Here is a 22,402-nt window from a genome sequence, read left to right as displayed (position 1 = left end):
CCGTACTGTCTGTGAAGATGGCGCTTTTTAACATGCCGTCTACAATTTACTTTTGATGGACGGGGACGAGGGAGACACTTAGCAACAGGTTCTGCTTGGCAACGGCAGTAACGGGCTTGTGTGTCTGTGCAGGGCTGTTTTCAGACATGACTGGTTTGTTAGGTAAATGTTGTCATGTGGTAATGTTTATGTGCAGTGCACATGATGTATTTGATGTGTGTTTTCGGTGTATTTGTAGGAGTGGCAGTGTCAGTGGACTGACCCTGAAGCTCATGAAAACGTCTGTCATCGAGATGCTGGACACACTTTCTGATGACGACTACGTAAATGTGGCTCGGGTAGGTTTTTTGTTTTCTTTTTTGAATAGTATTACCAATTAATGGCATAGCGCACATTTCATATATTGTATATACATTATAATTTTATGATTATTACTTCTTGATGTTTTTATTATTATTATTATTATTATTATTATTATAAAAAATAATTATGTAAATGTCTATTTATTAATATTTAATAATTATAATAATAATAATTATTATTGTTGTTATTAATAATTCTACAAATATATATATATATATTAGTATAAAATGTAATAATTATATCAAGTAATATATTAAATATTTGTTATATATAAATTTGATAATTATATAAAGTAATATTTATAATAAAATATTTTTAATTATTGATTATAAATTTTACTAATTATATTATTATTATTATTATTATTAAATAATTTGTTTCTTAATATTTAATAATTATATAAAGTAATATAGTAAATATATGTATCAATTTAATAATTATATAAAGTTATATTTATAATAAAATATTATATAATATTACTAATTATATTATTAATGAAAATATTATTTTTTCTGTTAAATTTTGTCATAATAACAAGATGTTGTGTTTATACTATATATTTTCTCGTAATAAAGAGCATTTTTTTCAATACAACAACATATTTTCTTATTTGTTATTTTCTTAAAATTATATATTTTCTCATAATAACGAGATGCTAAGTTGTTAACATGTTGTTTTTGCAATTTTGTTAATTTTGTAATGTTCTTGTAAGTGTCATTAAAATATGTTTTCTCATAATAACAACATATGTCAAAAAACTCTTTTTCCTCTTATAATGAGCGTTGTTAAAACAGCATATTTTCTTTATTTTGATTAGAAGGGTAATAAAATTTCAGATTTCAAACTTCAAATTAAATTATCGTCGGTGGACAGTCACCGGTTTTGACAATAAAATTAAACTAACTTCATTGAATCTGACAGTCAACATCAGTAAAGTATGTGTCGTATTAACAATATAATATGTCGTTATAACAGGAAAAGCATTTTTATGATTTTATATTGCTTGATTAGTAAAAATATGCTGTTATTCCTGGTGAATACATTTAAGACAACGCCAGCATTAATATTCAGAAGTGTGAATCCTCCACGAATCTGAACCTCTGAACCTGTAATGAAAAATGTAAATGCAGAATGCACGCTAACACTTAATCTGCAGAGGGTTCATTTATTGTGATCACACAATAGCGACCCACAAACGCAACCCACACGAGTGTGCATGCACATATACACAGAGACGCACACACATAATGAAACATTAGCGTTTTGGAGGCCCACGCCAGTAATCCGGGCTGATCCGGGCTCTTAGTGTGTGTTTCCTAATCCCGGCTCTGAGAGCGCAAAATGAGCATCGTAATCTGAGCCGGAACACGGCTCATTCTACAGCCCGCTGAAGGAAAGCAGTCTTAGACCACATTAGAGTCGCTATGTGTGTTTACTGTTGTTTACCTGCAGACACCTAGACTAACATGAAATCAAAATAGACTTTTAAAGGTGCATTTCAGCCAAAAATTACTATTCAGTTAGCATTACACACCCTCAAACTGTGCTGGTCACTCATTTCCATGCAATTTCAATAGCAATAGCGCCAAAAAATGGACTATAAAAGTCGTCCATAATAGTCTAGGCCGAGAAGAGCTGTGGAATCACTGAGTCAACTCAAGAACCGAATCAATCTGACTCAAAAGAATGATTCATTCGTGAATCGGGCTCTCATGAAGTCTCAATTTGCTCTCCCTTTAATCTTGTCTCTATCAAGGAAGAGTAAAAGAGATCTCAAAGGGATTTTTCTTTTCTATAGGCACTTTTAGGATGGCATTTCTCATTTAATTTTTGTTTGCATTGGCATTTTCTTTCCTCTGCACCTGCGGTGTGGAACCTTGTAATCAAGACTGCCGGATGTACCTCAGATTTTCACAGCTGTGCTTCCTCACACACACACACACACACACACACACACACACACACACACACATACATAAATGCTTTATGCAGAGTTGTGTGCATTCAGTAAGTAAAGCTGTACTAATGCGACAGGTATTTATGGAAGCTTGTTTCTGTCATAGGAAAAAAAAAAATAAAAACGGTAATTGCAATTTTAAATCTTACAATTTCACAAACTTTTTCTTGCAATTCTCAGAAAAAAGTCAGAAATGTAGGATATAAACTTTCATTGTAAGAGTTTGAATTGTGAGATACAATTGTGAGGTAAAGTTGCAATTACCATTTTTATTTAATTTTTATGCAATGGTGGAAACAAGCTTTCAAAGATATTAATTTTTGTGTCAGATAAATAAATACATTGACAATTAGTAGTACTAGTCTAAGGATTAAACTAACACATTAATGTGATGCATGTATTTAATTATTTAATTTTATTAAATATTATTCTTTATATAATTATTTACCTTTTTTATATTTTTTACACAGTAAAATACCTAAACATCCTTAAAACAAGATCAATATTTATTCAAGAAGCAAAAATGCATGATATTTAGATTTATATATGACCTTTTTTTGCCAAATTGAGTTTTTAAATCTTGTTTTAAGCACAAATCTAAAACATTTAGTGAGAGATATGTTTAAAACAATAATTATAAAATGGAACAATAAATAAATGCATTTATAATGTATGAAATGAGGATCTTTTCCAATAAGGTTAGAAAAATACTATAAATAAATACATTTAAAATGAATAAAATATTCAATAAAATGAATATATATATATATATATATATACATATATATACATATATATACATATTTCTTTTCCCCTGGAAAACAAGACAAAATATATTTAATGTTTTCAGTGAAGAAATGTGCTATTTTTCACTTGACAGTTGATAGTGACCACCCAGAACACCCTAGAAACCACATAGCAACACCTTGTCAACCACTCAGGACATTTTTGCATTATGGCAGTGTGTTTTGAATGTTCAAAACACTCTCATATGTAAAATATGTTCCGATTTGAGCACTATTAAACCATCCAGATGATTAGTGTTATGAAATAGATTTTAAATAGATTTCAAGTTTCATCTGAGTTGATTCATCTGCAGTGGAAGCAAATTATGAATTGCGAGAGAAATCAATCAGGTGTAAGTGACTCCATTAGCGAGTGTTAACAGCAGAAATGATGATGCTGTGAGATCTAATGGAGATGAATAATGAAGCTTTTAATGGACTTGCTGAAGCAGCTGCTGTCTGTCTCTCTGTCTGTCGCTCTCTCTCTGTCAGTTCAATGAGAAGGCGTACGCCGTGGTGCCGTGCTTCACCACGCTGGTCCAAGCCAACATTAAAAACAAGAAGATCTTCAAAGAGGCTGTGATGAACATGCAAGCGAAGGGGACGACGGACTACAAGACCGGCTTTCAGTTTGCCTTTGACCAGCTGTTAAACGTAAGACTCACGCACTCATGTTTCCCTAGTTATCTACTTGAAGATACACTGGAATTTCGTATTCAAGTCTATAATGAATACAGACTAACTCTAACGTACAGAAGTCCTTTCTGTTTGTTTTCTTGTGATGTTAAATTAATTATCTTTCTTTGTAAGTGCTCGATCACTGACAGACAAGTAAGCTCAGTTTTAATGAACTAAATATACATGCATCACTGTTTAAAAAGTTTCAAGGTCTGTAAAAAAATTTTTAATGTTGTTAAAAGTCTCTTCTGCTCACCAAGGCTGATCAAAAATACAGTAAAAACAGTAAAATTGTGAAGTAATATTCAGTTTAAAATAACTGCTTTCTATGTAAAATATTGTAAAATATTATTGATTTGCTGAAAATTCAGCATCATTACTCCAGTCTCTTCTGCTCACCAAGGCTGCATTTATTTGACCAAAAATACAGTAAAAAGAGTAAAATTGCGAAATATTATTACAATTTAAAATAAGTGGTTTCTATTTGAATATATTTTTAAATGTAATTTATTCCAGTGATACAAAGCTGAATTTTGATAAACTGTCATCACAATCTTTGATGCATAGTTAAAAAGAACATAATTTATTTGAAATCGCATTCTTTTTTAATTTTATAAAAATTGTTATTGCCACTTTTGATCAACGTAATGCATACAGGCTGAATAAAATTGTTAATTTCTTTAAAAAAAAGTTACAATTTTGAAAATTTAGAAATCAAATATACTGAGAAGTGAATGAGAAAAAGATCTTGAGTTGTTTACATTATTAGAGCTTGAATACTAACTCAAATGTTAACTAAAAATATAGATAAATATTTTTAGAATATAAAAAACATGATTTACTTTAGCTATGAATCATTTTACCTTTGAGAAGATCCCTGGATGTTCCCAAAGGGAGTTTTTTTTTTTGCTAGATTTAGCTGGATTTGGCTTAGTTAAATTTGTTAATGCCAAAACATCCTCTTACCAACTCAGCGGAAAATTGTATTGCTCAGATGTTGCTTTTTCAAAGCGTTTGGAGATTTAAGAGTTCTCTGTTATATTTAATTTAAGTGTCAGCTTTTTCTCACATTTCTGAGCAATTGAAACAGACAGATGAACCGATAGTTGACATTCAGTAAGCCTTAAAATGATCTTGCTGCAGAGAAATGTTTGAGATCATGATAAATACGGCGTGTTGATAGTGTGTGCAATGATGTGAGATTTGTTGATGGCCACATGTGTGGCTTCATCGTGTGTTTTTGTGTTGGCTGACTGCTGCTTTAACAGATCGTGATGGTGTGATTGATGAGATACAGACGAATCTGTATTCTCTTCCAACTGTAGAGACTGGTTCTTTCTGACTTTCTCTTTCACTGTCGCTCTCAGATCCACAAGCGCCAAGGCATTTTAATTTCTGCCCGCTGACTCCTGATAGGCCGAGAAGAGAGCGCTGTAAATTTGTAATTGCGGCAGTATTATTTATCTTTATTAGAATCTTGTCAGAGTGATGTGGCATAGGCCGAATGTCAATGACAGCTGTGATTGGATGGGATAGGGAGAGGGGACTTTCGGCTAACTCATCAGAGATAGGACAGTCGGCGGCAGCTGGCACAAAAGCAGACGTATGATTAGAGAAACAGACGTGCCCGCACACACACACGCTCGCGCGGTTAAGTGCTCGGACACATGTGCGGGTGCTCTGCCAAACAGGGCGCTGTTATAGCCAAGGTCATTTGTGTAGTAGATTGATTCAAGCGGGCCTGAAACAAACTATGTGCAAATATGTCAATGCAAACACCTTGTAAGCATACTGGCCATGTACACTGCAGATGAATTTGGTTGTCAGTTCACCTGTTAGTGCTTAAAGATGCAGTATGTAATATTGACAGCTAGTGGTTAAAATAAGAACTGTGATCCAAATTCAAAATATTGGAGAGAGTTGTTTCTTCCGCCTTCATCTCCTTAGGCTCACCGGTTGCCAGATTGACAGTGACAGAAAGACAGTGCAAAGCTTTACATTTGATTTTTCCACAATTTAATATGCCTCCGAGAGCTTTTTAAATGGAGGCTTTTTAGGTCGGCTAGAATCTGCGATCTCTGAACTAGTTAGTTTGCTGGCTTACATGCTGCAATAAGCTGTGTTTTCCACTAACTGGCAACCTGGGGTGTCCAAATCCTATTGGTTAAATTGCCAGTGGGCGGAGTCACACGGACCAAAGCATAAACAGACATTCCGACATGAAATGCACATTTAAAGTAGAATAACTGGATGTACCATTGTTTTTCAGAGACAACTTGTTTCCTAAATATCTGCAAATGTAGTACAGTCAAAAAAATTACAGAAGACACGTTTAATCCTTTTTTGTACACGCAGTTCTGTCATTTATGGAGTAACAACTGCATTCTTGAACTTAATTGACTATTGATAGTAATACTGGTAAAACTGTAAACCAAAACTAACCAGCTAGTTAGTAATGATGCATTTAAATGTGTATCCAGAGTTTTTTTTCCTGTATGTGCAGTGCAAAAAAATCAATGAGTAAGTTTAGACTCATTAGTGTTGCCAGATCTTGCTAAAAAAATAAGAAATAAATGAGAACAAGCCTTTAATAATCTCAAATCAAATGTGTTATTTTGGAAATTATGCTAAAACTTAATAAATGTGATTACTTTATGAGCGAAGCTCAAAGATGGTTAATAAGCATCGCTTATAATAAATGGACATGGCAACCCTTCAAGAACAAGTTCTGCCAAACCTAAACAAAATACTATGGCTCTATCAATGGTGGTTTATTAAAATCACCAAACATAACAAGTCTTCAGTTGCTGTAATATGATGCCATCATCACAGTTTCAGGAGTGACTCTTATATACGCACACAAATCAACAATTTAGAGGATTCACTCCTGTATTTAAATGTGGTTGTCACTCCTGAAACTTTACAGTGTGTATGTGGCCATTACTATTAAATGATGCATTGCAGGGATGTAGGGTTTTTGCAAACAAAAACATTTGTTCATAAAGGCAATTCTGTGAGTTTCAAACTGACCTGGCTCATTTGACACCCTTGAAATGAGTCCTATTCATTCCCGTGTCTGTTTCTCACAGGAGACCAGCGCTCCGAGAGCAAACTGCAATAAGATGATAATGATGTTCACGGACGGCGGCGAGGATCGCGCTCAGGACATCTTTGAGAAATACAACTGGCCAAACAAAACAGTGAGTCGAGGCGATTCAAATCAAAACATGCTGGTGTTTCCATCTGTGTGATAATGACCTTCCACTGACAAGCAGGTTTTCTGTCCTCCCTAAAATAGAAAATAGCATGTGACAACAAAATCACAGACAATCAGAGTATTTTGATGTTTGTTGATATGGGGCATGATTTGGACTACAGAGATAGCATCAAAGCCATAAATCTGATGTCATTCCAATATAAAATTGATATTCTAGCAAAATATTTTACAAAAACATGTTTAAAATGATCAAAAAATACATATGCTGTTAAATGAAATGTGAGCTTGGACCATAAAACCAGCCGTAAGACATCATCTGAAAGCTGAATAAATAAGCTTTTGATTGTTAGGATAGGACAATATTTGGCCGAGATACACTTATTTGAATATCTGGAATCTGAGGGTGCAAAAAAAATCGAAATATTTAGAAAATCACCTTTAAAGTTGTCCGAATGAAGTTCTTAGCAATGCATATTACTTGTCAAAAATTAAGTTTTGATATATTTTATGGTAGGAAATTTACGAAGTATATCCTAATGATTTTTGGCATAAAAGAAAAATCGATAATCTTGACCCATACAATGTATTGATGACTATTGCTACAAGTATGTGCTACTCATGACCTATACTTATGTCCAGGGTCACAAATCAATTGAGTATTGAGTATAAATAAGACCCTTTTGCTACATAGATGATATTTTATTGAGCTATGAAAAGGTGCTATATAAATAAAATGCCATCTTCTTCTTCTATATGATCTAATGAACTCTCTTCCATCCACAGGTGAGAGTTTTCACATTCTCGGTGGGGCAGCACAACTATGACGTCACTCCTCTGCAGTGGATCGCCTGTGCCAACAAGGGTAAGAGACTGAGTCAACAACATTTTTTTCACCAACGAAAACGAGACGAAAATGTTATGGAGGGACAATTTGGAAAGAAAGTCATTCAGAACTAGTCTGCTGCGTGGTTGGGAGGTTAAATGCATACTTTTAAACTACACTGACCAAAATTATAAACGCAACACTTTTGTTTTTGCCCCCGTTTTTCATGAGCTGAACTCAAAGATCTAAGACTTTTTCTATGTACACAAAAGGCCTGTTGCTGCTGCAACAATCGGTTTGCATAACCAAAGAATTTCTGCACAAACTGTCAGAAACCGTCTCAGGGAAGCTCATCTGCATGCTCATCATCCTTGTCATGGTCTCGACCTGACTGCAGTTCGTCGTAACCGACTTAAGTGGGCAAATGCTCACATTCGATGCCGTCTGCCACTTACTCACCGGACATGTCACCCGTTGACAATGTTTGGGATGCTCTGGATTGGTGCATACGACAGCGTGTTCCAGTTCCTGCCAATATCCAGCAACTTTGCACAGCCATTGAAGAGGAGTGGACAAACATTCCACAGGCCACAACCTGATCAACTTTATGCAAAGGAAATGTGTGGCACTGCGTGAGGCAAATGGAGGTCACACCAGATACTGACTGGTTTTCGGACCCCCCAAATCTTATGAAGTGAAATGATCAGTCTCTGCAAGAAACGGAACACTATTTACAACATTATTACCTGCAATCCAGAGCCTTCAGACAAGCGATCTAAGCTGTCTAGTTCATGAATGAATTCTTCTTTTGATCCGATTCTTTTTAGTGAACTAGTTCATCAAATCAAACTGAATCGTCTGAAAGAGTTTGCAGCTCAAGCAGCAAAGATCTACAAGTTTACGCTTTTGAACATTCCTGACAGTCACGCCGTTCAAAATGCGCCAAAATATCGGTGGATTTGATCCTATGAAACAGTTCGACTCAGACCGAAGATCGATAAGCCGCTGATATGCGCATGCATGAGCCAAACACTTGAACTAAGTGGTAAAAGTGAAAGTTTTTATGGTTTCTAATTGTTTATGTAAAAAGGTGAGCTGATGAAGACAAGTTTATTCACTTTATATGCTTTAGACATGTAAAACATCTATATTTCACATTATTGGGCGTTTAAATATTGCGTATATGAATTGAACCAGTTAATTGAAACAAACTGTCAGAAAGAATCAGTTCGCAGAAAAGAATCAGATTTCTCAGTTGCCTGAGGCTCTGGATTACAGGTAATAATGTTGTAAATAATGTTTAGTTTCTTGCACAGACCTATCGTTTCACTTCATAAGACCCCAATACAGCAGTCAACATTTAAAGTGGATCAAAAAAGTTCATTAAAGTTGTCCTAAGACAAGAACAGGTGTTGTTTTGGTTTTAAGACAACTTTGATGAAAGGAGCCATGGGGATTCATTTTGTGCTCCTTGATATGCTTTATTTTTACTCTTAATAACGTGAAGCCTCTGATTTGCATTTTATGAATCACCAAGGACCACGGTTTTAGCCCCAAATCTTTTTTACAGTTTTACTCAAGAAAAAAGGCACTTACATCTTGGATGGCCTGAGGGTGAGTAAATTAACAACATTTTGGGGTAAAATATCCCTGTCCATTTTTTAAAGCACTAAGAGCTTGCATGTAATCCTGGTCAACAACGTTGGAGTAACGTTGACCTGTCTGACCTAACAAGTTAATTCCGGGCCTGTAACGCAAACACTCTCCCTCTCAGCTCTGTCTTAACAATCATCCCTCTCCAGCTCTCTGATTAGTTAATGACGAACAGTGGCAGAATACTTCAGAGACCCCCGCCGCCCTCCCTTCCTTCTAATTAATTAGCCGAAGAGGAACTGCCGTCGCAGCGATAACCACGTCTGCAACTTCTCGGCGTCTCCAGCCAAAAGCGCTTCCACTTAAGGATTAGCCCTCTGTGCGGCCATGTTCTCCGCTGTAATGACTGGCAGTGAGGGGACGGAGTCTGGCACAGCAAGCAAGACGCTTTTCTCAGCGGACTCCATCTCCACCGCAGGCTTTCATTTCGCTCGCCGATATCACAAAGCAGCAGAGGAACGCCCCTGACACCCTCACAAAGCCCACATCCACGTCCGCGGCTCTCTCTTTGCTGTAGAATGCGTGTTCGACGGCGTATCTGACTGAAAGCATTCGCAGCCGCTAGGTTCGTTCAAAAAGCAACGGTAGCGCGACGTTTCCTCCTCTGAACGCGCTTTGACGGGCTTGTTAAGACGTGGATTGCATCGGATTGTCTGCGTCTTATTGTTTTGTTGTACATGTCGCCCGTGCGGCGGAAACAAATGGATTCAGCGTTTTGTAATCATGACCAAGTCAAGGGATCAGACTGGCGGCAACAATGAGAGACATGTTTGTTTGACACGGCTTAGCGTGTGTTGTCACTCCACCGGCTGTCTCTCAGCGAGCTCGTTCACACTCCGCTGACACAAACAAAGTCTCATATGGCCGCCGCTGAATCAGAGCCAATTCCCAGTCTCTTTGATTCCCGGAGACTCACATTGATTTGATTAGATTCTTTCTAGCGTGCTGATTGGTTTGACCCTCAGACATCTTCTGAATACTATTTTCTGTTTTTTTTTTAGTTTTTGCTCTAATTCTCTTGACTTTGATACACTTTTAAAGACTTTTAAATTATTTCTGATTCATTAACTGAACTAGATTTGACTTTCTTATCTGCAGTTGTTTTAGGGGCCGCCGCCTTCTTAAAGAGATGTTACGGGTTCAACATCGGTTAAGCTTTATCTAATCCACCATTTGTGACATGATGATAGTTACCACAGAAAATCTTTTTGATTCACTGCTTTTGGGGACAGTTTTGAATATAAACCTATTAAAACAAATGATCAGAAAACTTTTTTTTTTTTTTGAACAGTTAGAGAAAGAGTGAAACTGCTTTAAAAAAGGTAAAAAAAAATTTATTAAACTATTTCCTAAAATAATCAATATTTATAAATTATTGAATGAATATTTGTTATAGTTACACAGTATTTATTTATCAATTTAATGTTTACTAAAGGAAAAATGTAGTCGAAGCAAAATTAATATTTATTAATATATTTTCAGTTTTTTCAAAATTTTCATCTGCTTAAACCCAATTCTTTTTTAAATCATAAAAATGTAAAATAATAATAATAAAGTATTTCTTTAAAATGTTTTTTTTTTTTTTTTTGTGATTCATCCCTCGGTTTTAGGGGACATTATTTAGTATAAACATATTAAAACTCCATTGCCAGAAAAAAAAAATATTTCGTTTGAAACATGATTTGAGAAAGGGAAAAAATGTTTTATTAAATTTCAGTAAATTTATTTTCAATGTTTAAAATTACTGTTTATTAAATATTTAATAAATATTTGTTGATGTTTATACAGTATTTATCAATGACAACTTATTCAAGGAAAATGTAGTCAAAAAAGTTAATCTTTTTTTCAATTTTTGTCCTCTGCTTAAACTAAAGTATTTTTAATGATAAAAAAAATTGTTTAATAATTAAAATAGTAATAATTTTCACATGAAAAATACTATTTATTAAATATTTAATAAATACTTGTTTAGACAGCATTTATTTATCAATTAAAAATTATTAAAGGAAAAAAAGTGAATATTTAATTGTATAATTTTAGTTTTGACAAATATTTGCTTAAAGCATAGTATTTGTTCATTTAAAAAAATTTCTCTTCGTCTAATTGTAAAATTGCGATTTAAAATGCCTTATTTTCTTTTAAATCTTTAAAAAAATTAGTGGTACATTACAGTTAAATAATACTGTAGTGTTTTTTCCTATATAAAACATGAATTTCATGTTCCTGTGTTTTAAACCCCCAAAGTGCATGGCCCCGTTTACTTTCATTATAAGGGAATTACTAGTTTAAAAGAGCTGATCAGAATGATTGAGTTATTTTCTTTGGTACCCTGACATTATGCATCAAATGTTGTCGATTGGGCTTATCTTATATTGAACCAATGACATTTCTTTAATACAGATGCCAGATAGCAAGAAAACCACAGACTGTCTTGTTGGCCCAGTGTTTAGCCTATGGTGATGTGAACTCTGCGTTAATGATGGTTTCGGCTCAAATGAGCCACAAAATGTTGGTCCTGAAGTTATCGAGACTGAAATTGTTCAATGACCTTTACAGCAATAACAGCACACTGAACAAAGGCTGAACTGATTTCAATGGCGAATGATTTCAACCACATTTGTGTTTTCATCCTACAGATAATCAGAAAAACACATAGTAGCTGTTAAGAAAAAAATGCACGTTCAAAACTATTGCATCGAAAAGAATCACATGTACAGTAGTTTGATGTTTAATGCATCATGACAAATTCACAAGTATACAAAAAAGTCACTATCTAATATCTAATATTTTAACATGTAAAATATGTTAAGTATTGAACACATTTGTGTGTGTTAAGAGGAAACTGTTAGTTTGAAGTGAAAGTCGTTTGTCAACTCTAAACACTTTGAGGACGGCACCTCAGATGTTGTGCTCTTTGTTCAGAGGCTCTTGTGTTTAATAACGTGTTGAGCAGGCCGTATTGACCCTGTCGGTGTGTCCACTCTCTCAATAATCAGCCTCTGAAGCGCAGCCTCTGAATACTTAACGAGACACACAAAACAAACTGCAGCACAGCACAATCTCTGACTAACATATGCAAAGCAAACTAACAATTAAACATGTAATAGTGCACAACTGGATGAAATAATGCATTTTTTATTTTAGAAGGAACTGTTTTTTAGCAATTCCTGAATAAACTACATTTATAATCATCAATTCCCTTAAAATAATTGCACTAAATTTGCCACTGTAGATCCTGCTCTAAAAAAGAATACATTAAAACTGCATTAGATTCTTGTAAAAACAAGTGGTTTAGTATATAACCACCTGTCTGTTTGTCTGTTTTAAACATGTAGCACACATGCTAAACTAGTTAGTCAGCTCATGCAAATATAGCTACGTTAACCAGCCCTGTTATTGGGATTGTGTTTATTTCTGAACAGGTTACTACTTTGAGATCCCTTCTATCGGAGCCATAAGAATCAACACACAGGTTAGTAATTTCTACCACTTTTTATTTTACATATGTACACATACAATACTGTTTGGGTTTGGGGTCATATGTTTTTAATATGTTTTTAAGAGCAAATCGGCATATTAGAATGATTTCTGAAGAATCATGTGACACTGAGACCTGGAGTAATGATGCTGAAAATTCAGCTTTGCATCACAGGAATAAATTACATTTTGCAATATATTTAAATAGAAAACAGTTATTTTAAATTGTAATAATATTTCACATTTTTACTGTTTTTGCTGTATTTTTAATCAAATAAATGCAGCCTTGGTCAGCAGAAGAGACTTCTCTCAAAAACATTAAAAAATATTGCTAATCTCATATGTGACCAGTCATACGGGTCAGTTTTTTGAAACTGAGAATTATACATAATCTGAAAGCTAAACAAATAAACAAATAAATAAATAAATCAAGCTTTCTGCTGATGTATGGTTTGTTAGGATAGGGCAATATTTGGCTGAGATACAACTATTTGAAAATCTGGAATCTGAGGGTGCAAAAAAATTCTAAATATTTAGAAAATCACAGATAAAGTTCTTAGCAATGCATATTACTAGACAAAAATTAAGTTTCGATATATTTACAATAGGAAATGTACAAAATATCTTCATGGAACATAATTTTTACGTAATATCCTAATGATTTTTGGCATAAAAGAAAAATCTATAATTTTGACCCATACGGTGCATTTTTTAACATTTTTGAAAGACACACATACATATTTTTTATATTTATACAGGTCATTTTAATGCATTTAAGGGTTGTTTTTGGGCATGACATGAGGTAGAGTACCAAAAGCCCTTTTAGCAGAAGTGCATGGCCTAGAGTGGCTCATTTCTTTTATAAAACAGCAACAACAGCCATCTGAGAGACAATACTGCTGCATTCAAATTATTTACAATAAACAGTTTATCTTCAGTTGATATGCATTCACAGGTGTGCACATATCAGCTTTAAAAGTGGCTGCGGCAGCCAATCAGATTTTCCATTTTAATAAAGCCTCTATACATGAATCCAGTTCACTGTAAGTTCATTCAGCTTCCTGAGCTTTGAAGCTCTATGATGTTATCACAGTTTGGAGATATATATGTCACGCTAGAGAAAACTATAAAGATGAACGGATAAAGCGATACGGACTTCTATATTTAGCGTCAGTAAGATTCAAATGGGACTGTGATTTCTCTAATCCACTTCCGTACAGTTTTCATTATCCTCCAGCAATCTTACCCGAGGCCCACGAAACCGGCCGCAATAACATCGCTCTTCCCCGAAAGCGGTCGGCCTCAATTTCCCCACCTCTTGTGTGATTATTCAGCGCTCTTCACTGACGCCTCGGCCTTTCTTCTTTATCATGCCTCCATCACCTTTTACTATCTGTTCCCCTCTTTTTCCAATCCAACTTTGCTTTATTCATTGGTGTCTCTTTTTCTCCCCCCGGCGTGCGTCGAACCTCCCCGCAGGCGAGCAGATCAGACGCTTGAATAGACCATCAGCTGTTCCATTAGGCTGAGTGTAATTTTATTCAGAGAACTGCCACTTATTCTAATAGCCTGCGTGAGACAGGTGTGGGCGCATAACTGTATATATCGACAGCAGCGGCCGACACACCTGTGCACCTCCTCGCCACCTCCTCCCCGTCACATACTGTTACCTCGGAGAGCCGTGGACGGCCGGTGCCAAAAATAACCGCCAACTGCACTTCCACAGCAATCGTTCGCAGATGCCGGTGGATTTCTGACAGGAAAAACTATCCAACCTTCAAAAGAGTTCTTCTAAAATGTCTGAAAGATGCTTGAACAAAATTTCAAGTCAAATTATTTACATGGTGCTTTTCATAATGCACATTGTTTCAAAACAGCTTGACAGAAAATCTTGGTTTTGAGGCTTATAATATCTTGATATCTTCATGCTTTATAGTCACATTTAGCAGATTTGACAAGCAAATGTAGCCATTAATGCAGTTATTTTTGTTATTTTGTGTAAAGCAGGGTTATTTTGTTAGTTAACTAAAACCATAAAAAAGAGTGTTACGTGAAATAAAACAAACATTAATTGAAACAAAATGTAAAAAATGCAAACTTAATTTATTTCAGCTAGTAAGGCAGCGTCTCATTACAAATTAAGTGAAAATGAAAACTACAGATTAAATAAAAATTTATATAAAAACTGTATAGACATAAAAAAATAAAATAAAAATGCCCCCCCCAATTTAAAATTTCCCAGTTTCACTTTAAATTTAAAATGAAACTGGGAAATATAAAAATAAAAGCTAATTTAAATTTTTAAGAAAACTATAAAAGGATCTCAAATGTCAGTGGTCTCAGTTCTTACTATTTTTAGTACTATTTTACTAGATTTATTATTATTTTTTTAATTGAATAAAGGTCTCTTGTTCACCCAGGGCATCATTTGTTTGATCATATATATAGTAAAAATAGTAATATTGTGAATTTTTTTTATTGTAATATTTTAAAATTTTGTTTTTTATTTCTGTGACGCAAAGCTGAATTTTCACCATCACCATTTTCTGTAGTAAATGTAAGTTTTGCTCTTAAAAATATTTAACATTTAAATTGGTTTTTGTAAAGATTTCAAGATTATATGAAAAATGAAATAGTCTTCAGAAGACTAATAAAGCAAATAAATTCAAATAATATTTTCATGATTTATTTGAAATTGTGAAATAATTTTAGTGACAATTAAGCTTGCATGCACACACACACAGACACACGTTTGTTTTTGTGAATTGTGGGGACTTTCCATAGACTTCTATAGTTTTTATACTGACCAAACGATATTGTCTGTCCCCTAAACCTAGCCCTCACAGAAAACATGTTTGTATCGTTACACTTTCAGATAAACGCCATTTACTATTTTTAATAATTTTTTAACATTGTCCCCATTTGGTCCCCACAATGTAGCAAAAACAAGTACACACACACACACGCACACATATATATATATACCAAACCATACCAAAATATATAATAATTTTGGTAATTTAGTATACAATTCATTCTTTCATATGTATAATATAATATATATTTAATTTCCATTTCTTTTTAATTTATTTTTATATATTTCTGTGATGCAAAGCTGAAAGTTCCTTCAGAAATCATTGTTATATGTTCATTTGCTGCTCAAAGAACATTTATTATTATTGTCAGTGTTGAAAACAGTTGTGCTGATTCATATTTTCATGGGAACTGATCATTTTTTTCAGGATTCTTTGATTAATTTAAAGTTTAAAAGAAAAACGTTTATTTGAAATAGAATCTTTTGTAACGTGGTAAATGTTTTAACTGTTACTTTTGTTCATTTTAGCTGAATAAAAGCAATATTTTCTTAAAATCTTAAAAAATATTACTGATGCCATACTTTTGAGCAGTTGTATATGTAGGTTTATTTTATTATATAATGCATTTACGATTCATTCGAATTACTCGCATACTTAGGCTGTTAGTATGATTTGAAAGCTATTGAGTTGATTGTGAACGTGTTCAAATGGAAAAAAGCTGCTTACTTTACCTTTACTCTCTACCTGTGTAACATTAAAGTGTCACATTGCTAAGTATAATGAGAACAGTGTGAATATCAATGCAGCTGCTGCATTGAGTTGATGAAGGTTTATGGACAGACTGGAAATCTACAAGCTAATCTGCACGGCGGCCTGCTGTGTCACTGCTCTTTATCCCCTCGTACCGCAGAGACCGCCATTACCGGCCCACCGCTGTTTACCTTTCTCCTTTCTCCCGTGTGAAAAGGTCCGCCTGTCAACGTCTCTGCTGAAATGTGTCCCCACGGCACGTTAAACGGTGTTTTAGTGAGCTAATAATAGAATAGGTTACGCTTGTCAGCACTTCCATGTTCCAGCAAGAAATAAAAGTGGCCTAATGCTGCCGTTTCATCAAAAGGCCACGCTTACACAAGCCGTTGGCTTTCAGAGAGACAAAATATTCCCTACATGAGCTTCTGGGCCTCCATTAGCTGTGTTAAGATGTTGAAGTTGAAGATTGCATTATTAAATGTGTTTTCTCAGCCCCGCATCAACGTAGAGTGGTGAAATTTTCAGGTGATTCTAGTAAAATGGCACAATACACAGGAAAAAAGAGTATATTTTGTGTAAAGGCTTTCAGAATCATTGAAAACATGGACATTTTAAGAAATTTGAAGCATTCACCCAAAACATGGACATTTTAGGGCATCTAAAAAATGTTTAATAAAATATTAATTTAAAGAAATCATAATAACTATTAAAAATTGAATAATAAAATATAATAAAATACGGACGTTTCTGTAGGAAGTGTTTCTTTTTGCTGAGCTCTTACAAAATATTTAATATTTAAATGACTTTTTGTAAAGTGCAGTCTCATAAATGGCTGGATATGTCATGGACATTCATTTGGTTAAAACTTTGCAGAAGACTAATTAAGCACATAAATTAAAATAGAATTTTAGGGTTTATTTGAAATTGTGAAATTATTTTAGTGACTAAGCGTGCACACACATACATATATAAGTATAATTTTGGTCATTTACAATATATTGATTGTTTCATAAAAAAAATGTATATATAATAAAACAAATATAAATATATATATATATTTATATAATTTTTTTTCAGTTTTATCTTTAGTCATTTTATTAATTCAGCATATTTTAATTTGTGCATTTATAATTTGTTTATGCTTATATATATATAATATATATATAATAAAACAGAATTTATATTTTATATTCTGATTTTTTTCAGTTTTATTTTTAGTTTTTATTTTTTTATTCAACTTATTTTAATTTGTGCATTTCTAATTTTTTTTTACATGTTTTTCATCTAATATGTATGTTTTACTTTTTTTCAGCTTTATTGTGATTAACTGAAATAATTTGACTTTTTTTAAAATTTAGATAATAAAGATAGACAGATAGATCTATATATATATATATATATATGTAAAATATGCATAATTTTATTAAAGTATTTATTTTATTTTTTAACATTATAATATATATTATTTAAATATTAATATATATGCACACATATATATATAATATATATATATATATATAAATATATATTAATATAACATATATATAATATATTATTACAATATATAAAATATATATTTTATTTTCTAATATTTCTAATATTGGTGTCAGTCACTTAAAAAATTAAATAAGTAATCGCACATGTGTGTGTGTGTGTGTGTGTATGTATATATATATATATATATATATATATAATAATTATTATAATTTTATTTTATTTTTTATTTTTTATTTTTTTTCATTAAAATAAGCTTAATTTCCTTTTTATGACTTTGGGGTCTAATATGACCCCATTCTTTCTGACAGTTTTAGCGAGATTGACTTCTTTGAATGATTAACCTCCCAAGAAGTGTTGTGTCGAAATCCGAAGTGTCATTTATAAGCCTGAGCTTACGGCGGCCCAACAAGTGTCGTCCTGTGGCAGCCCACCCTACCCCTCCAGAGCGAGAATGTGCTTTCTAACAGCTGTAATATGCTTTAATAGCTGCTTTATGATGATTTGTTACGGCTGGAAGTGCCTCTGTGCAGCTGGCTTTACTGGCCCCTCGGGCGGACGCTTTTAACAGCGTGCTTTATGTAATGGAGCGGCGAGTCGCAGTCGTTTGCTTTATGACAGAGGGAGGTGTGGACTCCTGCCTTTAGTGTCACACTTTCAGAGCTCAGAGTGTTATTAGTCGTAACCTGTTGAGAATAGATGCTTTTGATTGGTGATGCTGGGCGTGTTTGTTGTAAAACTGAGCTGGGATACGGTTTGTGTGGTAAACGTGTTGAATTCTTTGTGGTTTTTTGTTTTTAGGAGTATTTGGATGTTCTTGGACGGCCGATGGTGCTGGCAGGCGAACGGGCTAAACAAGTGCAGTGGACCAACGTTTACCAGGATGCTCTGGTATGGAACATTACCACAATCATCATCATCATCAACTCAAAATTGCACTGTATAATTTCAAATATGGCCAATGGATCAGGCTGCACAGAATCTCAGCACACTTGAATTGTGTTTAAATATTAAATGCTTGTTTACCTTACAAAACAAAAATACATTTAAATCAAACATCTATGTTAATGTCATAATCAATAGTAGATTTTAATATTTCCATGACCTTCTTTTGGGTTTATAACCCACCGTTTGAGGACCACTGATTAAGGGAACAACATTTTTATCTAAAAAAGAAAAACTTTTAATTAGGGCTAACCACTAACTACTATTTTTATATTGATTAATCTATCAACTAATTTATCAGTTAATCGATTAATCTAAATGGTGAATTTCCCATCAAAAAAAAAAAATCAACAAATTTATTTAGTAAATTCAATGTAAATGCACAGTATTTCTGAAAAAAAAAAGAGAAAAAAAATTATACATTCTTTTTTTTTTGTTTTTCATAAAATCAATTAATCAGAGCCGCTTTTGATTATTAAAATTTAATGGATCCATTAAAATGGAATCCAGAAAAGTAATGGAAAACACAGAATTTGGTAAAAATCAAACTGTAAAACTAATTTAATTAGACAAGCTTTTTAATTAATAAAATTTAATTTAACCATTAAAACAGTTTTAAAAAATGAAAATGGAAAAAAAATGAATTTGAAAATTCTAATTGTGATTCTAATTATTTTTTTGTGGTAATTACAATAGATGTAAGTGAACAGTAGTCTTTAAAATTCCTTAAAAATACGATATAATAGCAATGAGGCAATAATTATTAGTTTTAAACAAATTAGTTTAAATAAAGTATCAAAAGCAAAAAATCGTATGGTTTTATTGAACAAAACTGTTAAAATACATAATGTATTATAGATGATGGAGCTAATGTATATTACACATTACAACAAATGCCTGCAGAGAGGGTTTGAGCTTTTATTTTAAAATCGCTCCTGTGTTTGAGTAGGTTTATAAATTATTTACCCTACAAAGCTGATGAATCACGCACGTTGCTTTCCCAGATGAACGTTTTAATAATCCCAAGCTCGCTAAAACATGCAGAGATAAGTTTGAGACGTTCCACACATGTAAATGATAACAGTTTGTGTAGCAGCATTTACTGTGAACGCCAGCTGCATCGCATATATTTATTTGACTGAATCAAAGCATCTGCTTAATTCTGTTTTATTATGATTATGAAATGAGTATAATATTATCATGCATCCCTGGAAAACAGTCTACTAATTAGTTTAAGGAATTCTCGTCCGTGAAATGCGCCACTTCTGGTATTGTCAATGATTTTTTTAAATCGAATAGTCAACTAGAATCGACGAATCTCGACAACCCTACTTTTAGTGCATTTTTTATGCAACAACAGCAAGATGCACGTTTTTGAAAATGATACTGTTTTGTGAAAATGATGATCATGCACATGCATATTTAAGTGTGCATTGTGATTTTTACAAAGTGATATTGCCAACTACTGGCCTGACATGCATAATACAGCATTTTAGTCGTTTTTTTCGATGATTTTGTGGATATAGTTTATAATAGGAATCATTGCATACACTTTAAGGTTGAGTACTACAAAATAGCATAATGACAATAAATAGTTGGATTTATTGCATTTCTGTTGCACAGCAGGCTGTCTAATTCACAAATAAATCCACTGATTGGTGTGATTCTTTCGAATGATTCACCTATTAGTGACTCAATCAGAATAGAACAGCCGCATCATCAGTGTGAATCAGTCAGGTGACTCACTTTCTGAGTGAATCAGCTTGGATGACTCACTCACTGAACTGCAGGTGTTATTTTAACTCAGAGTTGTAAACTTTTTAAATGGAGTGTTCATTTTAAGGTTAGTAAAGCTTTATTCAGTGTACTTACAAATGTACTTGGAAAAGTGCACTTAAATATACACATGCACAACAGAGTTCTATTAAAATAAGTGTTTTGTTTATAGACTATTGAAGAGTATTAGTTGTTGTTTAGCGCGTTAGGGGTTTACCGCACCCCGCTGCAGGACTGCATCCTGTAGAAAACACTGAAACACACAGACACATGCCGTTATTCATTGATTGGAGACTGAGAAACCGCTTCAGATTGCATTGTTAGCGGCAGCCACTGGCTGTGATATTGTTCAGTCTTTGTTTTCTTTCCAGAATGCACAAATTTGAATCTCCACAGCTAGTTTGCTTTGTCATTGACCATATAATTTTACTAGGAGTTGGACGGCGCTTTATATGTGGCGGTCTTTTATTCATGTGAGCAGTGTACTGTGACCTTCCTTTAGTTCACCGCAAAAAAAACATTTTATGTTGCAGTGTTTGTTTTTGCTATGTTTTTTACAGGGTTTGGGTCTCGTCATTACAGGCACAATGCCAGTCTTCAATCTCACCACTGACGGGGACTCCAAAGTAAGTCGCAAACAGATTCCTGTAATGAACAACTAGTCATTTGTTCCTCATACCCCGCATGACAATGCAAATGTTGCATTATGGAGTTTTTGCATTATGAGTGTGATCACGTTCCAGTTCTAATTCTTAGCATGTTCCCTAACTGACATTGACAAACTGTTTGAGAGCGGCATGTTTCACAATCGTGTCGAATGCATATTGAATAGGGCTTGACTTTGAAGACGCACAAGGGCGTTTGAGTATGATTTGAAGTTCGGTTTGAAGTTTAGTAGCATAAATGATGCATACAGTTGTATTTGAAGACCTAAACCACAGTTAAACATCACACTTATCAGGCAAAACAATCCACAAAAAAATCTATAAGGTTTAAATGAACTTTTTTGTTGAACAGAATATATGTTTTATCATGTTATCAGTATTTGGACAATTTCTGTTTGTCAAATGTTAGTGATAATATAAGTCTAATTCTCTTCAGATTTTTAGTCTAAAAAGTATTTTTTAAAATTAAAATAAAATAATTGTAGTATTTAATATTTTACATATGGCCACTTTCCTTGTTTTCAAATGTTAATAAAATATGTCCATAATTAGTGGACATAATGTATATCATTTTTTGATAATTAAAAAAAAAAGTGTGTTTATATATATATATATATATATACACATACATTTATAGTATATAAAAGTATATATATATATATATATATATAAATACACACAAATTAATTTATATATGTATTAATGTATATATTTAAGAGAAATATGTTATGTACAAAGTATTTTTATTTATATACATAATAAATTCTATAAAAATTATAATAAATATACTTTTAAATATTTCTTAAATATATACATGAATGTATTTGTATTTTTATATACATACAAATTAAATTCCATACACACACATATTTAGGCATACTCAAACCTTTTATTTTGTATGCGATTAATCATTTGACAGCCCTAATAAATAAATAAATATATTTATTTATTAATTGATTGGTTGATTGATTTATTATTAGCCTGTAATTAATTGAAATGTTTA

At 33.2% G+C, this 22,402-nt stretch overlaps 1 protein-coding gene across 1 annotated transcript in view; it reads left to right on the top strand.

Annotated features, from left to right (window-relative positions):
* cacna2d2a (calcium channel, voltage-dependent, alpha 2/delta subunit 2a) overlaps nt 1-22,402 on the top strand; it is a 227,959-nt gene that overhangs the window by 179,479 nt on the left and 26,078 nt on the right. The window contains exons 11-17 of the mRNA XM_051111737.1: nt 239-338; nt 3,598-3,759; nt 6,873-6,983; nt 7,784-7,862; nt 12,899-12,948; nt 18,815-18,904; nt 21,295-21,360. Of these exons, the coding sequence (XP_050967694.1) occupies nt 239-338; nt 3,598-3,759; nt 6,873-6,983; nt 7,784-7,862; nt 12,899-12,948; nt 18,815-18,904; nt 21,295-21,360 (658 nt within the window). The remainder of the gene's footprint in view (nt 1-238; nt 339-3,597; nt 3,760-6,872; nt 6,984-7,783; nt 7,863-12,898; nt 12,949-18,814; nt 18,905-21,294; nt 21,361-22,402) is intronic.

This window comes from Labeo rohita, chromosome 6 (genome assembly GCF_022985175.1).
Source record: "Labeo rohita strain BAU-BD-2019 chromosome 6, IGBB_LRoh.1.0, whole genome shotgun sequence".
Classification (NCBI taxonomy): Eukaryota; Metazoa; Chordata; class Actinopteri; order Cypriniformes; family Cyprinidae; genus Labeo; species Labeo rohita.
This window is presented reverse-complemented; position numbering and strand designations above follow the sequence as displayed.